The sequence below is a fragment of the Pteropus medius genome, unplaced genomic scaffold (assembly GCF_902729225.1).
Source record: "Pteropus medius unplaced genomic scaffold, Ma_sr-lr_union100, whole genome shotgun sequence".
Classification (NCBI taxonomy): domain Eukaryota; kingdom Metazoa; phylum Chordata; class Mammalia; order Chiroptera; family Pteropodidae; genus Pteropus; species Pteropus medius.
This window is the reverse complement of record NW_024340701.1, coordinates 1,469,922-1,493,246: the sequence shown is the minus strand read 5'-3', so window position 1 is coordinate 1,493,246 and position 23,325 is coordinate 1,469,922. Positions and strand designations below refer to the sequence as shown.

The window sequence follows — 23,325 nt, the reverse complement described above, 5'->3', positions numbered from 1 at the left end:
GTCTGAAATCCCTTGAGATAGTGGGGTGGGGGGCAGGGAGATTACAGATCTTGTTATTAGGTGAAAGGACTCAGACTTTTTTTTAGAGTCACTGTTGTTAAGTATCTCACCTTTCATGGACATGCTTCCTTTTTTCTGGGCTGCCTTTCTGAATTGCTTTTTTACTCCTGAGCTCTGTAGTCCTGCAGATGTTTTGTTTTGTACAATGTTGGTGATACACATAGCTCTATGTTCAGTTTTCTTTGAAATTAAGCATAGCTGAGAAAAATCTTAAGTCTGCAGTCTCGTATAATCCTGAAGACCAGTGTCTGTGTGGTAGTCTTTCCTACAGTTTCCCTAGAGATATCAAAGCTTTGTCCCTGACACAGTACTTCAAGTTGTTACTATTAGGAGAAATTTTGGGTAAATAAATATTGAAACACAGGTACGGCTTTGTACCTGAACTCCCTGACGTTTAAAAATAATTTGCCCAAAGCAGGCAGTTGCTTCTTTGGGAACATTTCTTAATATCTGCTTTCCTGCTCTCCAAGAATACGTGAGGAAACCCGGAAGCAGGATCATAAAGAGTTCCTCAGGCTTGTCTTAGGTCAATGCTCAGAACCCCATTCCTTAGCAAATTCCTTTTTGAATGATACTAGTGGTTAATAAACTAACTAGAATATTCAGCAAGGGAGCAAGTACAAAAACAGAGCTTTTGATCCCAACCAAACATTCTATCTTCTTTGCTCTGAATTTAGATGTGAGACTGTTTAGATCAGGGCCTCATCTACATAGAAATCCTAAAGTTTTATGTGGAAAAAAGAAAGAAGTTGCTTGAGAGACCTTATGAAGTAAGTTTTAGCCACACATTTGTAGGTTTTAATCCCAATACCACTATTATATACCTTCGTGTCCTAGAAAAGTTACTTAACCTGAGCCTGAACAATGAAGACAGATGTGCTCAGTGTGGCAGGACATATGCTAAAATGAACACAGATGTTATAAAAATCAGTATATGTGAAAGCACATTGCATAATGCCTAGCACATCAGAACTATTCAACAAATGTTGGTTCCCATCCTTCCTTCTCATAAGTAACTATAATCAATTAAAGTGTTGGGTTAAGGTGCACACATAGTGATATACTAAGAACAGATAAGTGTTTAGAGCATAGGAGAGCCCTGGACTAATCAGTGTGGTATAGTCTGAGCCACAGAGATGTGCTACATCCTAACTGACTCAGGTGGAAATAGAAAATCTGAGTAGACCTATAACAAATAATTAAATCAAATTAGTAATTGAAACTCATTCAGCAAAGAAAAGCCAAGGTCCAGATGGTATCTTTAGTTAATTCTATCAAACATTTAAAGAATAATACCAATTCTTCACAAAGTCTTCCAGAAACTGAAAGAGGAGGAAACACTTCCCAACTTATTCTATGAGACCAATATAACTGATACCAAAGCTAGACCAAGAAAACACAAGACCAATAATCCTTCATGAATATAAGTAAAAAAAACACTCAAAAAAATATTAGCAAATTGAATCCAGCAACATATACACCATGAGTGAGATTTATCCCAGGGATGCAAGGCTGGTTTAACATCTGAAAATCAATTAATGCAATATATTAATAGATAAAAAGATAAAAGCCACATGATTATCTCAATAGACAAAAAAAAAAAAAAAAAGACAAATCTAGCACTCATGTTAAAACTGCCAACAAATTAGGAATAGAAGGGAAACTCCTCAGCCTGATAAAAGGCATCTACAAAAAACTTAAAAGATAACATTATATGTAATAGTAAAAGACTGAAGGTTTTCCCCAAAGATGGGAACAAGGCAAGGATGTCTTCTTTGGCTGCTTCTATTCAACATTGTAGTAGAGGTTATAGCCAGTTCATTCAGGAAAGAAAAAGAAATAAAAGGCATCCAGATTGAAAAGTAAGAAATAAAACTTTCTTTATCCATAGACAGCATGATCCTGTATGCCTGCATGTAGAAAATCCCAAAGAATGCACGGAACTTCTAGACTTAATAAGAGTTCAGCAAGGTTACAGGATATTAGATAAATATACTGACAAAGAACACTCTAAAAAAGAAATGATAAGAAAATAATTGCATTTATAATAACATCAAAAAGAATAAAATACTTAGGAGTAAATTTAATAGGAGACTTATATACTAAACTATAAACATTGCTGAGAGAGATTAAATAAAAATTTAAATATATGAAGACACATTCCATGTTTCTGGATTGGAAGACTCAATATTGTTAAGGTGACAGTTCTCCCCACACTGATCTGTAGATTTAATACAAACCCTATCAGAATTTTAGTGGAGTTTTTGTAGAAATTGACAAGTTATCTTATAAGTTATATGAAAATACAAAGGATCAGAATAACCAAAACAATTATGAAAAAGAACAAAAAGTTGAAGAACTTACACTTCCCAGATTCAGAACTTACTATAAAGCTACAATAATTGAGACAGTATGGTACTGGCATGAGGATAAACATAGATTGGTGGAACAGAATTGAGAGCCCAAAAATAAACCCTTACCTTTATGATCAGTTGAGTTTCAGCAGGGATGTCAAGGCAATTCAATGAGCAAAGGATAGTCTTTTACACTGATGGTGCTGGAACAATTAGATATTCACATGCAAAAAGACTAATTTAGACCCTTACCTTATCCCATACATAAAAATGAAAATGGATTTTAGACCTAATGTAAGAACTAAAACTACAAAAATTTTAGAAGAAAACAGCAGAAAACCTTCATGAACTTGGGTTAAGCAAAGAATTCTTAAATACAACAGTAAAAACATACTCTATAAAAGAAAAAATTTATCAATTTTTTCAATTGATTATCAATCAATCAGAATTAAAATCTTCAAACCTCAAAAGATACCATTAAGAAAATGGTGACAAAAATAAAAAGATAAGAACTCTGACAACTTAAAGATGACAAACAACCCAATTTCAAAATGGGCCAAAGAGTTAAATAGGCATTTCACCAAAGAAGATAAACAAATGGCTAACGAGTACATGAAAAGATTCTCAACATCATTAGTCACTAAGTAAATGCAAATTTAAACCACAGCGAGATGCCACTTTATATCCACTAGAATGGCTATAATCAAAAAAACAAAAACCAGAAAAGGCAAACTTATAGAGAAAGGAGGCAGATTAGTGATTGCCTGAAATCAAAGATCAGAAGGGGGATTGACTGGTTGCAAATCATGTAAGATTTTATTCTATAACTGGATTGTGGTGATGATTTTAAAAGCTCTGTAAATTTTCTAAAAACCATTCAATTATACACCTAATACAGGTGACTTTTATGTTATACAAATTATACAAAGACACTCCTACAAAACAATCAGCCAAATAGAGTGTTCTATAAGACAGGCGACCCCTTCTAATAATAATGGCTTGGAAGAGGAATAAGGAAGAGAAACTTTTATAGAATTATTTTTAATGAAGTAACCAAATGCAGTGTGAGAGTTTGACTCACCCCTAATTCAGACTAACTGTAAAAAGACAGACAAATCTGAATATGGATTGGATATAAGATGACATTATGAAATTGTTGATAATTTTATTAGGTGTGGTAATAACATAGTGATTATATTAAAGTCCTTATCAGTTAGAAATGCATATCACACATACTGAAGTATTTACAAGTAAAATGACTTTATGTCTGGAATTTGCTTTAAAATACTATGTTAGTTTGCTAGGGCTGCCATAACAAAATACCACAAACTGCCAATAGAAATGTATTGTCTTATAGTTCTGAAGGCTAGAAGTCCAAAATCAGGGTGTTGGCAGGGTTGGTTTCTTCTGAGGGTTTTTAGAGAGACTTCGTTCCATGCCTCTCTCCTAGCTTTTGGTAACCTCAGGCATCCTTGGCTTGTAGATGGCATTCTACCTGTGTCTTCCCGTTATGTATGTCTATCTCTGTGTTCAAATTTCCCCTTCTATGAGGACACCAGTCACATTGGATGAGAGTCTCCCCAATGACCTCTTTTGACTTGATCTTCTGCAAAGACCCTATTTCCAGATAAGGTAACATTCACAGGTACTGGGGGTTAGGACTTCAAGGTCTTTGGAGGGGAGGGGGTCAATTCAACCCATAATGAATACTACAGCAAAAAAAAAAAAACTTTAAGGTTGGAAAATGTTGATGGTTGTTGAAGCTACCTGATGGTGCATGAGAATTTATTATGTTTTTCTCTGATTTTGTGTGATTGATGTTTTTCCTTAATAAAAAATTTTGAGAAATGTGTGTGTGAAAGCAGAGATTTAAATTGATATTCGTATACTCATGTTCATTGCAGCATTATTCACAATAGCCAAAATTAGGAAGCAACCCAAGTGTCTGTAGACAGAAGAATGGATAAACAAAATGCGGTACAGTACCCTCCTGCTGCCTTATCCACAGTTTCACTTTCTGTAGTTTCGGTTATCCACGGTCAGCCGCGGTGGGAAAATATTAAATGGAAAATTCCAGAAATAAACAGTTAATAAGTTTAAATTGCATGCCATTCTGATGAAATCTGCACCGTTCCACTCCATCCTGCCCAGAAGGTAAATCATCCCTTTGTCCAGCACACCCACATTGTGTACGCTACCCGTCTCGGTGCCAGCCGGACTGTGACAGTATTGCATGGCCTATGTTCAAGTAACCCTTATTTTACTTAATAATGGTCCCAAAGCACAAGAATAGTGATGCTAGAAATTCAGATAAGCCAAAGAAAAGCCGTAAAGTGCTTCCTTTAAGTGAAAAAGTGAAAGTTCTCAATAAGGAAAGAAAAACAATTGTATGCTGAGGTTGCTAAGATCTACAGTAACAATGAATCTTCTGTCTGTGAAATTGTGAGGAAGGAAAAGAAAGTTATGCTAGTTTGATGAAACAGACCACATTCACATAACTTTTTTAAAAATTTATTTATTTTAATTAGTTTCAAGTATACAGTACATTGGTTAGACATTTATATAGTTTATAAAACGATCCCCCTCATTGCTCCTTCTCTCCTCTGGTTTGCTACCTAGCCAGTACATTAATGCTAACTGCATTCCCTGTGCCGTGCTCCCCATCCCCGTGACCATCCATCAGCTACTAACTTGTACTTCTTTAACCCTTCACCCTATTCTCCCAGCTCCCCAACCCCCCTCCCCTCTGTCTGTCACCAAATTGTCCACTACATTTTTCATATAACTTATTACAGTATATTATTATAATTTTTTTAGTAGTTGTTAATCTCTTACTGTGCCTAATTTATAAGTTAAACTTTATCATAGGTATGTATCTAGAGGGGGAAAAGTATATATAGGGTTCTATGCTATCTCCAATTTCAAGCATCCACCAGGAGTCTTGGAATGTATCCCCTGCAGATGAGGGAGGACTCCTGTTGTCAGGTTCATAAATACGTAAAGTAGAATGGTGGTTGCAAGGGGCTGGGGGGAAGAAGATGAATGGGAATTACTGTTTAATGGGTACAGAATTTCACTTGGAGAAGATGAAAAAGTTCTGGAGGTGGATGTTGGTTGTGATTGCACTGAAGTGTAATTGTACTTAATGCCACAGTACTGTACACTTGAAAATGGTTAAAATATGTATATTATGTTATGTATATTTTACCATAATAAAAATAAGAAAAAGATTTGAGGAGGAAATTCTCTTTGAAGAGCTTTGAGAGGAAATTGCGTCTCTTAATAGACTATGAGCTACATTGTGGCAGAGACCAGATCAGTTTTGTTCATATCTTTATCTTGCACAATGCCTGTTGTCATCACTAGGCTGTTAGTAAATGTTGTAGAATGAATGTTTGCAGTGGTAAATTCCTAAGTGTGTTGACTTTCAGAAATCATTTTTCAGAAGGAATTTTCTCATCCTCATTAGATTGCATTATCTGCATTTGGAAAAGAACAAAGTGGATAAAATCATGAGTACATAATTTATACTGTCTTTTCCAGTCATATTCTAGGAGACATCTGTTTTAGTACATTTTTAAATGAGTAGAAAAGGAAGGATTCTTGGAGGAGTAGACTCACACTGATCCTGGGAAAGAATACCTAGGATATGGGAGGCAGGATAAGAGTAGACAAAAGACCTGGAGGCCAAAATAAGAGGGGCAGAACAAAGTGAGAAATGTGATAGACAGTTGCCTCTCTAGAGCTAAGTGGGGCTCAGTGAGGCCAACACTCTGTACCTACCTCACTTCACCTGTAGTCAGACTGCAAGGGTCTTAGAAGTTGAAGGAACTTTGTCAGTGAAATAGATATTTAAGAAAGCAGGTGTATAAAAGAATTTGGAAAGAACTTTGGATACGGTGAAATTGATTATAGAAATATTGGACTTTGAGGGAAAGGAAGCTGTGGGGCTATTGCCTGACAGGTAAATATCATGCCACCTGAGAAGTCTGCCCCGGCTGAGCTTAGAATGAAGTCTTCACTTGGGGAATGCAGTATGCAGACATGGGTGCTCACGTGCCATTGGTTGTGAGGACTGTCAAAGCCAGAACTCCATCTGGCAACTGAGGGCAGGTGTAGACAGGTCTGTTATGTATACAGACTAAGGACTTTAGTGAAGATGCTTTAAAAACCATTGATCTTTGTGGTTAAATGGTAAATGCTTATCCTTGGATCTTTCTTTTCCAGTATTTGTTTCATACATACATTCCTTGTTTATTCTAAAATATTATAAATAAGAGTTGTTAATAATTATTATAATTTTGTCACCTATTGGTTTTGTTACTTGCTTCAAAAATTGAGATCCTTGTTTTTAAGATCATAAAAACAACCTTTATTTCCCTAAAAATATTAAACAGTACAAATTCAAATTCTAAAATCTACACCTTACTCTTTTAAAAATAAGCCTGAAAAAATAACCCAAAGATATTCTTTATGTTCCTGATGGCTTACATTGTCCTAGGTTTCCTAGTCTTTTGTATCTTTGTCCATTTTGTTTTCGCTTTTCTAAGATCTTTCTCTTTCTTCTTCACTCTTTTTCTTTTTTCTTTTTAAAATAGGCCATTTTAAAAATTCTTTTTATGTTAAATGAAGAGAAGAAAAACCTGCGGGAACTTTACAATGATCTTATAGACTTTGAAGATTAAATTTTTTATACTATTTCTCTGAACTTTTTATTTTATCATTGAAAGGAATCCCACAAATTTTTCATGTTATTTTATTTTTTATTGTAATGGAATTTTTCTATGGTCAGAAAATTATGTTTTACATTATTTTTAAAATATAAAATTACAACTGTTTCTAATTGTCTTATTCTCTCCATTTTTTGATTTCTTACTTTGTTATACAAATCCAAAGCATCTCTGGCTCAGAATAATCAGCCAGCTACCCATATTTTACTGGTGCCTCTTTTAGGTTTTTTGGTTTTGTCCATTTATTTTGTTCGATTTTAAAATATCGATCTTTATTTCTCCTAGCAATCAAAAACAATAAATTGAAATAAGGAAACCATCTTTTTGGTAACTTAAATGCCATTAGCTTCCCGGTCCCAAGATTTACATTCACTATAAATTCAATCTGAAAGGAAAAATAAATCTCTGAATTGCCCAGCTCTGCTTCTTCATTGTATTGCAAATTTGTAGCTAAATCTCTAGTCTTGAGTATTCCAGCCAAATTTTTGGAACATTTTTTTTTAATGGAAGAATTTTTTTTTGTTTTACCTACTTTATGAGATGAGAGTAAAAGGTTGAAAAATTATAAACTATAAAATGCTATATGAATGTCATATATTCTAGGGATTGATAACAGTTTAGAAAGTAGTCATACTTTTAAGTTTTTACTTTGCTGGCCATATAAGTTGATTTCTGCTATAAAAATAAGAGTAATTAATATATCTACTTCATGAGGTAGCTGTGAGGATTAAATAAATAAAGGTAGAGTGTGTTGAATGATTCAAAAAATTTGTAAACGAAGGTACAAAACAAGAGAATGTAATTTTCTGAATTGGTTAGATCAAGGGAGAGAATTATCAGGGTGGGAACTTCAGATGAAACCCTGGTATCACAAGGTAACCACATTCACATGTGTAAAATTCTATTTTCTGAGGAACTTCTTAGAACTCAGGGATCTCAGAAAGTGAGGATTTGGAAGTACCTTCTACTTTCTTCTTGTCCCTCACTGATTGACTTGCGTGTTGGGTGTGTTATGGTGTGGGATACTGAGTCTGGCTCCTCTGTTGCTCTCTTGGAAGCATTTATTTTGTTTCCCCTTCTCCCAAAAGAGTGGAAACCCAGGGTGGTGCGCCTTGTTTGATAAATTACTTCTAGGGTCTCTGGATCCTGTGAGAATAATATTTCTTAAAACTATAAGCCAATCAAAGCAAAGTAACACAGAATAGAAGAAAAATGACAACCAGGACGCTATGATTGGAATCTTCATTTTTCTACCCTACTTCTTCTTCCTTAGCTGTTTTTATTAAATAAAATGACCTTGGACATTATAAACACAGCATTTCTTAAGACTGAAACCAAAATGGCAAACTAAAATAGACAGCAACTAGGCAGATGCCCTAATTTGACCTAATTTATTCATTTGTTTGTTTATATATTAAACATTTACTCTGTTTGGGGTTCGATGCTAAGTGCTCAGGCTATAAAGGTAAATCTCGGCCTTTGGGGAACTTTTAGTCTAGTAGGAGAGAGACGAGTATATAGGCTATTACCTTACTGTATGTTATCTGATTGAGGTGGGCGTAATTATTGTGGGAGCACAAACTTGAGTGAATGTTTCCTAGAGAAAGTATAAATGGGGATAGTCCTGATGAATAAGTAAGAGCGGGGAGTTAGGGAGTATTCAGAGAATTTTACTTCATCTTCTGTGAAAATGGAGTAATACTGCCAAATCTTAGGGGAAAGCATGGCTAAAGAATGTCCTACAGGAAGCAGGAAAATGTTAGTACGGGGCTTGTCAGTGATTTGATGGCTCATTGATTTTAGTTTAATGTCTTTAGAAGCCTTAAAGCTTCATAAAGTGTGAGATAGGGTTTCTATAAAGCGAAGACCTTTTCTGTAGTAGCATCAGAGCTAGAATTCACCATCTTCATCTTCTCAGAGTGGGGTGTAAGCAGCATGGCTCTGGCCCTTATAAACTTTCTAATGCCTACCTACTACCTAATAATAGGACAGAACCCATGTTACCTGATTGTGAGCCCTTTCTCTCTTTTCTTTTTGCAGGCACCCTAGAATACGTTTCCATACAGGCCTTGTGGATGCCCATCTCTACTGCATGAAGAAATATGTTGTGGACTTCCTAATGGAAAATGAGTAAGAGAGAGGGAGGTAGAGTCAAACCCACAGTGCTTAAGCTACCATGTGACTTAGTTAACAGTTTTAAACCTTGGTAATGTTAGATAACCAGTTTATATAAATAACAATTGATTTTCACCTTTGTTTTAGAAATGAAATCATATTATCAGCATAGTGTTATTTTGTCTGTACCACAGAGTCCCCTGCTTCTATTTTTGGGGTCTGTGTTATAATAAACCAGAAAAATATTTTCATAAAACTAATAATAATCTATGATATCTCTGCACAGTACCAGACTTTCCTTACCTTCTTCTGCAAGGGTGAGCTCCCCAGCTCGAGTGCTATTTTGTCTCCAAGCAGATGTCCTTCCTTTAGATAATTATCCTATAGTTGGGTCGTCTTAGCAAAGGGCCAGACTAACCCAAGAGGAAGGAAAAAAAGAAAATCAAGTTTCCTTCCAATTTTGGTAAAGAAGCCCATCTCACTGAGTGAACTTTAGTGAATGCAGAGAAACAATTTGGTACTTTTCTGATCTTGCTTTGAGAACAGAAGTGTGGGTTTAAATATTTCACAGAGACTGTGTCTGGCAGGTCACAGGACCTGGGGTTCCAGAGCAAAAACCTCCTTGTGTAATTGATCTCAGGGATTTTTGATAGGAAATGCTAATAGAGTCCTTAGAGGAATAGGTGGGAAAAGATTCAATAATAGCATGGCCAAGAAAAGGAGCAGCTAGCTTCCTTGATGGCTGTTGATTAAGTTTCTCCCTTGAATCACACTAGTGGACTGGACAGCAGGCTGGCACCACAGCAGCAAGTTCCCTCAGACCAGCTGGGGAAGGGAGTCGGAGAACCTGAATTTAAATGCCAACATGCCCTCAGCTGATGGACTTGGATATATAGAGGAACATTAAAGGAAAAGGGAATTGTTCCTCCTTACTCAGTGTGATATTTCTTGCAGCATCCTAACCCTTATCCCGCACAACAATGCTAATTCCCTACAAGAAGGCCCATGTAGAGCCAATGGTAAAACACATCATTTGTTCCTCTGGAAAGCTTTCCAAGGGATTGTGGTTTCCCTATTTTCCCTCCCAGGACACTGTCCCCCTCCTCTTTTCTGACTTAATTATCCTGTTTTTTCATTTCATCAACAAATGTTTATTAAGAATCTGTTATCAGGCAGGCATTATTCTAGAACAACTGCAAGATCAATGGTGAATAAGCAGACATGGGTCCTGCACTGACGGAACTTAAGGCTAAGCTCCACAGTGGATTATAGAGACTTTGTATTTTAATAAATAGCAAGGAAACTTACTGCCGGGATTAGAGAGTGATCCAAGACTTGCTTTCCAGTTACCAGTCTGGACTATTTGTATTCCAAAAATGAAGTTAACTCTAAGCCATGAAAGGATTTATTTTTTATCCCCAAATGAATATGAAACCCTATCACATAGGCTCTGCCCTTGACGTGCTGAGAGGAAATGTAATAGTAGAGATCATGATTCTTTTTTTTAACTTTTTATTATGGAAAATTTCACACAAATACAAAAGTAGAGAAAATAATGTAATGAACTCCCATGGATCCATCACACAGCTTCAACACTTATCAATCCATGGCCAATCTTGTTTTATATGTGCCACTATCCATCTCCCTACTGTCACACCAGATTATTTTAAAGCAAATCATTATGATATAATTTCATCTGTAATTATTTCAGTTCTAATTGTCTGTAAATATTTCAATATGTATCTCTAAAACATAAGCAGTGTTTTTATCTTTTAAACAAATACCTCAATACTGTTATAACTCTAAAAAACAACAACAACAACAAACTGACAATGCTTCCTTAATACTACCAAATGAGATTGTGGCTTTTTGTGTCTTGATACCATGACACCAGCATCCTGACTGCTGTAGCTCCTTTGTAGCTCATTTGGCCACCACCAGTTAGCTATTCCCACACCTGGCAAGTGTAGTGCAGTGGTATGTCCCTTGAGGACAAGCCTGAATTTGGTGATTCTGTGGCTTCTGGCCAGAAGCTCTGCCAAACGAGACTTTCTCAGAGCCTACTGCAATAGAGAGATACAGCACCTCTGTTCCAACTACTTTCCCATCTCAAGATCTCTTAAAGAGACCCTCATCTCTTCCCGCATCTGTCCTTCACTTCTCAGAGCAGTTAGGGTTAAAGGCATTATACTAAAAATTGGTAAATTTCAATAATATTAGAAAAAAATATAAAGACATAGCAAGATAAATTAGAATGATACTTGAGGGAGACTTTTTATTCCTGGCTGTAATAGTAGAGGTCTTGTCCTAAAGTTGTGGGAGATGGGTTTGAATAGGTTGTCGGAAGCAGCATATAAGAGACCTGAAAGCTGATCAGGGAGTTATAGATCTTTAAACAGAATAGTCCCATGTGGAATGAACAATGATGCCACCTGGCAGAGAATCATAGACAGTTCTAGGTGGGAAAGACACTCCTTCAAGGTAAGTAGAAGTCATTTATAGTTATCTGGTTATAAAATAATGACTCCTTTAGGGATGGAAAGGAAAAAATGAAACGAGAGACACAACTTCAGGAATGGACTGCTTTAGCAATCCTTTGTTATCTTTCACCTATGGAAGTTAACATATTCTGCCCCGTATCTTTTTTAGTCATTTACATATTAATTCTTCCACTCAAATTCTTTGAGATTAAATACCTAACTGGATTAGTAAGGCATTCAGGATAAGCTTGGTAAGTGGGAGGAAAGGAGATACTGTGATGGTTAAATAGCAGAAGTAATTTGGTACATCAGCAGTGAAAAAAGATGAGAATTTCTGCAATTGACTAAGTAGAAAAGCTGTAGGAAGAGCTGTGAAGAGAAAAAATCTGCGCTCCCCATAACAAAAGAAGTTTAGTAAATGAGCTGTGTGGCCTTGGATAGGTGTCTACCTTTCTGTTTGTCATCTGAAAATTAGGAATAATAATACCTGAGCCATAATTGGTATTAGTTGTTGGTAAAGATAGTTGTGAAAAACACTTGTAAAGAGCTTAGAGCAGTAGTTGGTGCAAAGTTAAGAATTCAGATTAACTTTTAACTGATCACCTACTATGTGTCAGGTACTGTGTTGCTAGGTGGTTACTATAAAAAGAATTTCTTCAAGTTGCTCATATTTTAGGGAAAGAGGGACAGGTCAAATAAATTGTTACAATGAAATGTGATAAATCATATTAGAGTATATAGTAGAATGGAAGCACAAGGGAATTTGGGGAGGGTGGTTGAAATACTCTTTATATTGATTTTGGGTAGTGATTATAGTAGTACACATTTGACAAAACTCATCTAACTGTTTAAAATATTTTTTTATTATACGTAAATTACATTTCTTAAAATTGATTTTAAAAGTTTTTAAAAATGAGTTGGATTTACTACACTTTTTTGAAAAACACAAAGGAATAGATATTTAATAAATACTCAAATATAATTGCTGTGTTGGAGGCCGAATACAAAGTCTTACATGTCATTGTCTTCTGTAACCTTGAGAAAATTATACTATGAGACAAGAAGAAAAAAATGGGTCAGAGATCCCCAGTCCTAATAAACGAAGAAAAGGCATTTTAGGCAGCACGATAGTGTCTGATAGTATATAAAGCTCTGCTTTAGAAAGACACTCTAACAGCAGTAGGTAGGAGAAAGGGATTAAAGGGTTCGGGGGCTGAGCTAACATCAGTGGTTCAGATTAACTTTAGTGGCAAAACCCATTACTAAAACTGGGCAGAATTCAGTAACCTAATGTATTTACTTACTGTTTCAATCTTGATTTTTAACTAACATTCAGATCATCTATTAACTTGCTAGTCTGCCTCCAGGCTCTCTCCTTCCACAAAACCAGAAGGCTTTCTAAATTTTAAATCTGACCATATCATTACCTATTTGACCAGCTTTACCAGGTCTCAAGCATTTTACCAGCTGAAGTAATGCATGAGCCCAGGAAGTAGTGCCCAGGGTAACAAGAATATGGCGAGTTGCTTGAGCAATGCCACAGTGTGGCTTACATGCTGAAATCTTTTGCTGAATGCCTGCTTGTCTACATGTGCACTAAGGCACTTAGCTTCTATCATTAAGTGACCTTAGACCAAGCTTTCTAAGCATCACATAAATCTTAGGAGCCATGAAAAAAATAATAAGAGGATTGCTAAGTTTGATTAATAATTTTTAAAGTTCCGTATAAGGGGAACCAATAAACATAGTCTGAAAATCATGACAGGATGGGGAAAGAGAGATTTGCAATTCCAGGACAACCCAAACTCTAGTTTCCTTAAATTACAAAGAGAACTTTTAAATTAATGAGGAAAAGACAAATAACTCAATAGAAAAATGGGCAAAAATTATAGGTAGTTGGTTCATAGAAAAAGCATATACACTTATGAAAGATGTCAGTTCTCACTCATAAATTTTAAAAAGTGTGTATTAAACAGTTTTAGAATGTAATCTTTGTCATTTGGCAAAGATTTTTTAATTTTGTGATAAAGGTAGCAAAGCTGCAAGGAAATTCTCATACTGTTCTATATAAACTTTTTGAGGCGCAGTTGATAATATCTGTCAAAACTTAAAATTATGTTCTTTGTCTCAGCAGTTTCTCTTCAAAGAATCTACCCCATAGAAATATTTACTCAAAAGTCTGGAAATATTCATTGCAAAATGTTCTTTGCAGCATTGTTCATAAGGGGAAAATTATAACAATTTAAATAGGGTACATTATGGTATACCTGTATTGTGCAACTATATGTTTACTAAAAAAAGCAAGTTGTAGTATTAGTGTAAATTTTTAATGTAATATGATTATATTTTTTGCTTTTTAGAAAATGAAAGGATATACATATGTTTTAGAAGGTTTTTTATCCATTTCTGAATGCAGTCTGACAGATGTTCGAAACATTTTAATTCAAAATGTTTTGATGTTATTATAAAACTAGAGAACAACCAAATATCTAACAATTATTTTTCAGAAAAGATTTTACCAGTTTATACTCCTACTGCCTTTGTATGAGAGTAACTGTCTCAAAGCACTCTTACTAGTAATGAGAAAAAGTATTTTAAATCCTCTAATTTGATTAAGGGAGAAATTACATCTTGTTTTAATTTTTATTTCTTTAAAAATATTTTTATATATTTTGAACATTTATATTTATTTCTCTATTAAGGATATTAATCTTTTGTCCTATCTGTAGCAATTTTTTGGGTTTTTTTAATTTGGTGGAGTTGTTTGTTTACAGCTAATTAGTCAAGTCTGTTCTCCTTTGTGATTTCTTTCTTCTTAGGAGCCTATAATTTCATGAGGCAGGTGTTTCTGGGAAGGCTATATATAAGAGGAAAGGGGGAAAGTGAGGTTGCCCAGGCCCAAGGCAGTGTATCCAGCTGCTGGTTTTCAGCCCCAAGGTCAGGATGTTCACAGTGGTTCGCAGTGGCCAGTCCTACTTCTTGGCACAGCTTTGAGCTGCCTCTACTTTGAGTATGAAACAGGAAGAGTAATTTCATCCTTCATTATGCTGCTAAGCCAACTGCATTATGGGAATTGACTTGATGCTGACTGCCAGCACAGGCAGGTGGGACCTGGCAGGACTGCTTCATATGCTCTCTTAAAATCACTGTCTGGTCTCCTTAAAGGACTCTGCCTAAAGGGGCTGTGTGCCAAGGCTTGTTTGCTTGCCTCTTGCAGTGATAGTGTTGTTTGGTCCATAATGTAAATATCGTGGCTCTGAAATCCCCCAGCTGTCCATGCTTTGTCATTTCTTCAAAGGGAACTGACTTGCTTTCCATGAGGAGGCCAGGGAACATTTGCTACGCACACTGGTTTGGTGCATTAAAAGGGGAGAGAAAGAGCTAAGAGTAAATGTTGTTTCATGCTTTGTATTCATATGGAAATTTTTAATGTCCATCAAAGGATCAGAAGAAAAATCACATTGAAATTCAATACAAGAGCTTCCAGCTTACACAGAATTTTTCAAAGATGTTTGACTTGATCCTTTAAAAATGACAAAAACCATGAACTGTGTAGCTCCAGGGTTCATAATTTTGCTTATCCTCCTCAGCCTCTTGCCTTTCCTACTTACACTCCATCTGTGTGGTCCTGTGTCAGCCTGCAGAGCTTCTTTGAATGGGGGCTGGGGAAGGGGGTGGGAAGAATGCAGCAGGGATCAGGTTTATAGGGTTGTTTTCATAGTCTTGTAACTGGTCTCCCTGACTTCATCTTCTTATTCCAGACTGCTGCCTTCTTCGTTATCCTCATTCTAGGCCTATTTCCACTGCTACCAGAATTATCTTACTAAGAAATAAAACTGATTATGTCTCTTTCCTGCTTAAAAACTACCACTGGCTTCTCAGTTCAGACTTTGCAGACTACCACAGAAGGTTTCCATGGTCTGCCTCCCTTACCTACCTAATAAGCCTTGTCTCCTCTACCTTTCTCCTTAAATCTATAATCAGACAACTTGTCCACTGGATTATGAATTTTCGAAGTCACAAACAGTATATTTCCAAGGCCTAGTGCAGTTACTGGCATATTCATAGATGCTTGTTAAATGCTAAATAAATTAATTAGTGATTTAAAATTCTACCAAGGTCACAGGGTAAGAGAGAATTAACTAAAATTAGGTGCTAGTCTCTCGCCCCTCTGCTTTCATTTCCTTTGCTCGGTATAAATCAAAAGATACTCACTGTACTAAGAATCAGGTCCCTTCTACCCCATTACATAGTCCAGGTCATTTAGACTCCAAATCCTTAGTACCCACTAGGAAGCATTATGTTTCCTGAGACCAAAAAAGGCCAAGTGAAGACAAAAAAAGCTCCAAAGCTCTCGAGCAACGTTACTTACTGCTTGTATCTGAGTGATATGAAAAGAGTGCAAGAATATTTTTTTTGCCTCTGGAAGTTCTTTTACACATTGATCTTTAAGTTCTGTCCTAAACTAATTTGATTACATAAAAGTAAATTGAAGTTAACTTTGTTGTGGAAATTTTTTAATAGCCATTGGTGAATAAGTACAGCTGTGGTAATGTGAGTGAGCTAGTTCACTCTTAAGTAGGTGGGAGGACAAAATCTACATGGGCAGTACTTAGTCACTAGAATGGATTTTAAATATGCAGAATCTGAATCAAACCAGGAGAGTAGTACCATATAAACTAAGAAAAAATGAGAAACAAGAAACTTAAGAATGGCCTAAAATTATAAAATTTGATAATTTGTGTAAAGAATAAAAGAATCACCCATAGGCCCTCTACTATGAGAGAATAGAGAGTAGAAATCGTGTACAGTCTTTGAATAATATTTTGTTAGTGTTAGAAAAAAAAATTCATCACCATAAGAGATTAAAGGAGAAAAAATATGATGTGTTCCATAGATGGGGAAAAAAAATTTTAACAAAATTAAATACCCATTTATTGATGAAGGCTCTTACCAAGTTAGGAATAAAAGAAAACTTCCTTAAGCTGATAAAGGGTATCTACACAAAAGCCTATAACATATGGCAAATGTTGGCTGTAAAGCCTAAAGCCCAATATCTATACATAGAAGACAATAATTGGTAGCTTTGATGATGAAAAAAAAAAACTACAATCAGTCTAAATGATAAAATATTAAAAGAATTCTTTTTAAAATCAAAGACAAATAAGGATGACTGTTATCAGTGCTTGTATCCAGCATTATATTAGATATCTTAGCCAATATGGTAAGACAGTGAAAAATAAAAGATATAGGGGTTAGAAAGGAAGAAAGAAAATTGTTATTTTCGTAGTTGCTATGACTGTCAGAATCTACAGATAAATTATTAGATTTAATAAGATTTTTTAGCAAGGCAGTTGGCTATACGTTTAAAACAATAAATTGGATGTCTATAAACCAAAAGCAAGAAAAAAATTGTTTAAAAGATATCACTTATAATACCATCAAAAATATAAGATACCTGGGATTACTCTAACAAGATATGCAAGGCTTTTATGGAGAAAATTGTTTTATGTTTTTTAAACAACTTTTCTAAAGACTAGAACATTCTCCATTGCCATGGATTATTGCTAACTAAGTGTAAAGGCACCATGTTAAAATACACACACACACACACTCCCCACACACATGCTCACTCACATGCATATCATGTAGATGGGACTTTGTGAAAGACTGTTTGCTGTATAGATCAGGGGACGAGAGTCCCGGATTCAATATACTACTCTCCTACCTCCAGCGTGAAGCTAATAGAGAATTTAGATCTGCTGCTTCTCCAGAACTGCCAAGGCTGTGCCACTTTTGATCTCTATCGATCCCAAGGTGGCACAGCAGGAAGAAATTTAGCTTTTCCTTGTATGCACAGAGTTTCAGTGCCTCTAGGACCAGATAGTCATATTTCTCATATTTGACCACTCTTTCTTCCTAGGTCAATTACTTCCATTCGAAGTGAACTGATTCCATACCTAGTAAGAAAACAATTCTCTTCAGCTTCCTCACAACAAGGACAAGAAGAAAAAGAGGAAGATCTAAAGAAAAAGGAGCTGAAGTCCTTAGGTCAGTGCTTGGGTCGGTACAATAAGGTCAGGGTAACAGCACCTTTGGAAAGGGTGTCAGGGCAGCTTAGCTCAAGAAACCTCCCAAGGCAGCAGATTTTTTGTCTAGCCAACAGGCAAAACAGGCTAGCTGACACCACTCCCTGAGTTCTGGGTAAGCTTGTTCAAGCACACCCTGACACTGTGCTCGTCAGGGACAGGCTAGTCATGCCTCTGGTTCACAGCTCTTGTGTGCCTCTGTTCCTCACTAGCCCATTTTAACTTTAAACTCGGCCTCTTCTGTCAAGGGAAGAAAGGTGAAGGAGTGTACAATTACAGTCCAACCAGAGGCCAACCAGACTGTCTCCTTTCCAGGATGTAGGGACGATGTCTGTCTTGTTTGCTCTCATATCCCTGCCTAGAAAAAAATATATTTATCAAATGAATTATTAGCTTTGTCACCTGAGGCAGATTACTCAGTCTTTTTTTTTTTCAAAACAGTACATTTTATTTGACATTAGACAACACACTCCCCAGTTTGTCTCAGTTGTGATATATAGATTACTTTAGATTGCTTTTTGGTGTACTCAGTCTTCTGAGCCCCAGTTTTCTTATCATAAAATAAAAGATCTCAAAGGATTATTGTAAGAGTTGAAAACTGGGGCCCAGGTACTCTGGCTTCAAGTCCTTTGCTATTTCTGTCATAGCAAAACTATCAGGTACGGTAATAGAGGCTAGCCTCACGACACGGCTGGTCTCTAAAGCCTGGACATCTGCTGGTGTTGCTTCGTGATTTACAAGAGTCATCCATTTTATTTTCTCTAGTAGTACTTGATTATTGGTCAGACTTGCTCGTAGACCTCTTTTTAGGCATCTTTGTATCATACAGTATTTCAAACGTACAAGAAAGCACATTGCCTCTCTTAATTTGACCTAGTCTTTCAGGTTTTAGTGGGATTTCCCCAGGGTCTGTGCTGCATGGGTGAGTTCCAGCGGGGAGAGGTGTGAGCTGTACCCTCTTTCAAAACTTAGCTGAATCTTTATCCCCTCTCATTCATTTGCTTGGTTTGGGTATTTGTTTTAAAGATATTTACAGTTTTATAAAAGAAGCCAATACGCCGACCTTTGCTCCCTATGACACCTGCTGGAATGCCTGTCGAGGAGACAGGTGGGAAGACTTATCCAGATCACAGGTGCGCTGCTATGTCCACATCATGAAAGAGGGGCTCTGCTGTCGAGTAAGCACCCTGGGACTCTACATGGAAGCAAACAGACAGGTGAGAGGATGAGTTTAGAAGAGAAATCATAGGAGCTCCTACCCCAGAAACAGACTGAGTCTTTTGTCTTATTTCTTCATTAGGTACACAGTGACTTTTTCAGAGTCCCGGTCATTCTCTAGGTTGATCAAGACCCAGCATGTCAGGGAAGACCATTGGGGGTACCCAGGTATAGCAAAAGTGGAAGCAGAGGGCCCAGTCCATACAGGCAGAGCCTCTGTGATACCAAGGAAAGGTTAAGATCTCTAGGAAGACTAATTTATGACCTCTGGGTTCATTAGCTTTCTCCTATTCTGCTCAACATGGCAATAGCTTCAGTACTTAATAAACAAGCAGATAAATACTATGTAATCATTACCGTGGTGAGGTAAGCATAAGCACACACAGGAAGCTTTCCTAAGAAGGTGAAGGAACAGAGTATAGAGTAGCTAGATTTCAAAGCCTTAAGGAAGGAATGTCCATGAGAGAGAAGTGTCTGGAAACAACATTAGAGAGTAAGGAGTCTTGCTAACCCCTTCTTTTAACCCTGAGGTTCATGAGATATGGAGAATGAGGAGCTTCTGTTGAAGGGGGAACCGTGCCCTGAAAGACAAGCTAGGTTTTAGTTTAGTTAAGGGATGGAGGGGGAAAATAAAGAGGCTGAAGGTGTAGGAGAGCTCTTCGTTGTGTAGCAGGCACAGGAGAAAGGTTTTAGGAGGGTGGGATGATGAGACCATGAAAAGGAAATGCAGAGCAGTAAAGGGTTGAAATGAGAATAGGAAAAGATAAATGACTGAAGGAACTATATTAGGGTGGCATTTGAGGACAACAGGGTAAAATAATGAAAAGATTAGCTGTTGACATAGTACCTGGTAGAACACTGTGAAAACTATCAGTGCCAGTGTAAGCTGGGGAGTGGGGGTGGAAAAGTCAGTTAGAGTGATAAAAAGTTTGTTGAAAATTGGGATTGAGATTGAATCTCTGAGGAAAACCTGGCTCAGGAACCTTCAGGACCCACACTATATGGTGGATGTAGCCCCAGCCTCAGACCTCAAGCTGGCCTCAACATGGATTGGTTATAGATCCTAGGGAATCCAAGCCAGAGAGTTTATGAGAAATCACGAATCCCATGTTTTCCCAAGGCAGTCCTGAATAAAGTTAGCCCCCACTTAGGGTCAGAGCTATTGGAAAGGTTCCTTAATTTGACTTTAATTATCTTTCTTCAGTTCTGTGTCTAGAGTTCGTCAGGGTGGTCAGAAAGCAGGTCCACGGACAGACAGCCTGAGGCTCAAGGAGGATCCTCCAGAGTGCCTGCAGGTGCCCTGCAGTAGACTGGCCTGAACAGCCTTGGTTGAAGTGTAATAGAGGAGATTTCAGGGATAGGGACTGAGGGATTAGCATTCATATTGCCAGGCTTTCCTCAGCCAGCATGCAGTACTCTGGCCAGTGTCCTGCCCATGCTAGAGAATCGCAGATAGGCACACTATCTGTGCCTTCCTAACAGGTCCAGAGCTAAAACTCTTCATACCCATAACCTTTTCAGTTTTTTCATACTGGAGAGAGAATGGTGGGAACTTTACCTTCAACACTTTACTTTGGTTCGCGAAGAACAGGGATGCCTTCTCAGGGTCTGTCCTATTATGTAATTGTCTAACATTGCTCCCACCCTCACCTCATGCATGGCCACAGTGGCCCAGGAGGTGAGCAGGAACCTAGAATGACTATGGCCAGGACTCAGGATGCTCCTTAACTTCATTAGGCTTCTTCTCCCAAGTGCTGCCTGGGTATCTCAAAGGTTTGTCCCACCACCTCCCAGCTGAGGGACATAGTATTGCTTTCAGGGAGGATACTCTTGGTAGGACACAGGATAAGACCATCTAGAAGCTGCTGCATAAACAATCCTTGCCCTAGGGGAATGCAGCAGCTTCCTGCTCTGCCTCATGCAGACAGGAAGCTGTAGCTGAAAACTCCCCACATCTCTATCTGGGCATTGGGTTCTGCCTAAGGTGCTTTCTGGTGTTTTCTGGTCTTACTTTAGTGACAAAACCTTTTTCCTCAAGGTGCCGAAATTGCTACCTCTTCTCTGTCCAGAAGAATCACTGGTCCATATATCAGCCCAGATTGTCAGCAAACACTTGGTAAGTGCTAGCTTGGGCAGGGCAGGTATGGGGCAATATGTGGGCGCATTGAGGCTTATCCTTATATGAAGCTAGATTGGGCTCTCAAACCCTGAACCTCATTAGCCCCAAGGAAATCTCAACTAGGTTCTGGTTATTAAATCTCACCCTCTAGCCCAGGCGCTCTAGAAGACTACCTGGGCAGGTACTGATCCCAGCTACACAAACGCCGTAAGTAAGGTCCACTATAGTCTTGGGACTCAGACACAGGAGCTTTCCATCTCTCCCTTTTCTTAACCTTGATTTGAGGACTCTCTTCAAGAAAGCACATCTGTACACAAAAGTGCATGAGTGTGCAGTTTTGAGTTGGTCTCAGAGGTATTATGTGACCTTGTGGCCCTGAGAAATACTGATGATGGTCCCTCTTGCTGATTTGTGTCTGGGGAAAGTCCCATCAGACCCCAGCTCAAGGGACCTGGGGCGTTGGTTTACAATTGATTGAGATGAATGGACAAGGTTTTATATTTGCCTTTTGCAGATTGGAGTTGACTGCCTCATTGGGCAAGATACACAGATTGGAGAAAAGTCATCCATTAAGCACTCAGTCATTGGTTCATCCTGTACCATAAGAGATAGAGTGACGATCACCAATTGCCTTCTCATGAATTCAGTCACCGTGGAGGAAGGGTATGTTTCCTCTTGTGCCCACTTGGGGCAAGGCCCCTGGTACCCCTGGGAGGCTTCAGAGGCTATTACAGCCCAGGAAAGGGCTCAGCTTGGGGAGGGGAAGAAAGGGAAAAGGAGGAAGAGAGGAATAGTGCCTAGGCCCTTTGAGGTCTTGGTTTTGGATCCATAATGAAATGGTCTCTGAAAGCATTTCCAGTGGCCTTCTCACACTTGTGACAGTTGTGATCCAGGAAGAAACTGCCTTTTCTTGCTTTGGTATCCTACTTGATGGGATATCCACGGTAGTGAGCCCACTGGCAGTGCTGAAATGACATTGTACCAATATCGTTCCCTGATCTCAGTTTCTAGAGCAGCCCTGAAGAAGGCAAAGGCCTAGGAGTAGTGAACATATAAGCCATACTCTGTTGCAAGTTATAGAGACTTTCCCTATTTTGAGATCCCATAGTATCCTAAAATCTTGGTTTATGAACAGCCTGAACTTGGAGTAAGAAAACATGAATGATGTTTAATAGGATTCTTCCTCTGTACGGACCTCAGGTTTTTCCTTGTATAAAAAGCAAGCATAAATGATAGAAGCAAGGAAGCATATTACCAAATCAGTGGTTTTTCGGTCTTTTTAGGAAAGTTTTCAAACCTTTCTTAAGATAAATTTTATGCAGAAACTCAATATTTAAAACTGATAAAAGCACAGAGGTTGGGAACACAGTGAGGGAGGGGCACTTGTCCTTCCTATAGGATTTAAAGCAGATCTGTAAAACAAATTTTGAAAATCACTAGACTGGATCAGCCTGAGATTGATTCTAGCTCTGACATCTATTGATTTCTCTATCCAGGAGCTGATAGAAAAGAAGGGTATGGGCAGACTGCAAGACCAGTGAAAGCTAAACTACCTCTCACAGCTGCCAGTGAGGGGGTAGGAGAAGCATTTTGGGGAGAGGAGCTACATAGGGATAGAGCTATACGTTAATCTTCTGCTCTTTAGGAAGAGTGACTGATGGAAGACAGTAGACAGGATTGAGGAAGGAAGTACCATAATAAAAAAACAGGAAAGTTGGAGACCATAGGGATATTGGCCACTAAGATCTGTCCTCCCCCAAGCCCACTTCCTGGTTTGGCTTCCAGAACCCTGATAACCAGGCCTAAAGCCTTTAGTCAAGAGTTCGGAAGAATCTTCTCTGGCAAATCTGACAGCCCAAGAAGAAAAACCCTAAATTTATTTACATCAGAGATTTCTGTCAGCCCAGTCACATCATCCTATAGTGAAAATTATGGATGACAAATTCCACTCATGTGCTTAGAGCTCCTAATTGGCTTTTTAGAATCCTCTCCTAAATATGAAGAGATAATCAAAGATACCAGAAATCTAAAGAAATCCTCTATCATGAAAGATATAGACCAAATCAAACAAATAGAAAAAAGCAACTTAGAAGACACAGACTCAGCAGGGAGAGAAAAATACTTTCGAAGAATCTGTCATTTCAAAGAACAGAAAAAGAA

At 37.7% G+C, this 23,325-nt stretch overlaps 1 protein-coding gene across 3 annotated transcripts in view; it reads left to right on the top strand.

Annotated features, from left to right (window-relative positions):
- The window catches only part of EIF2B3 (eukaryotic translation initiation factor 2B subunit gamma), a 95,282-nt gene that overhangs the window by 56,136 nt on the left and 15,821 nt on the right, over positions 1–23,325 (top strand). For 2 of the 3 annotated variants that reach the window (XM_039884343.1, XM_039884349.1), the window contains exons 6-10: positions 9,185–9,274; positions 17,663–17,790; positions 18,855–19,045; positions 21,085–21,162; positions 21,680–21,828. In XM_039884343.1, the coding sequence (XP_039740277.1) occupies positions 9,185–9,274; positions 17,663–17,790; positions 18,855–19,045; positions 21,085–21,162; positions 21,680–21,828 (636 nt within the window). The remainder of the gene's footprint in view (positions 1–9,184; positions 9,275–17,662; positions 17,791–18,854; positions 19,046–21,084; positions 21,163–21,679; positions 21,829–23,325) is intronic. The other variant, XM_039884346.1, reaches the window with a different exon arrangement.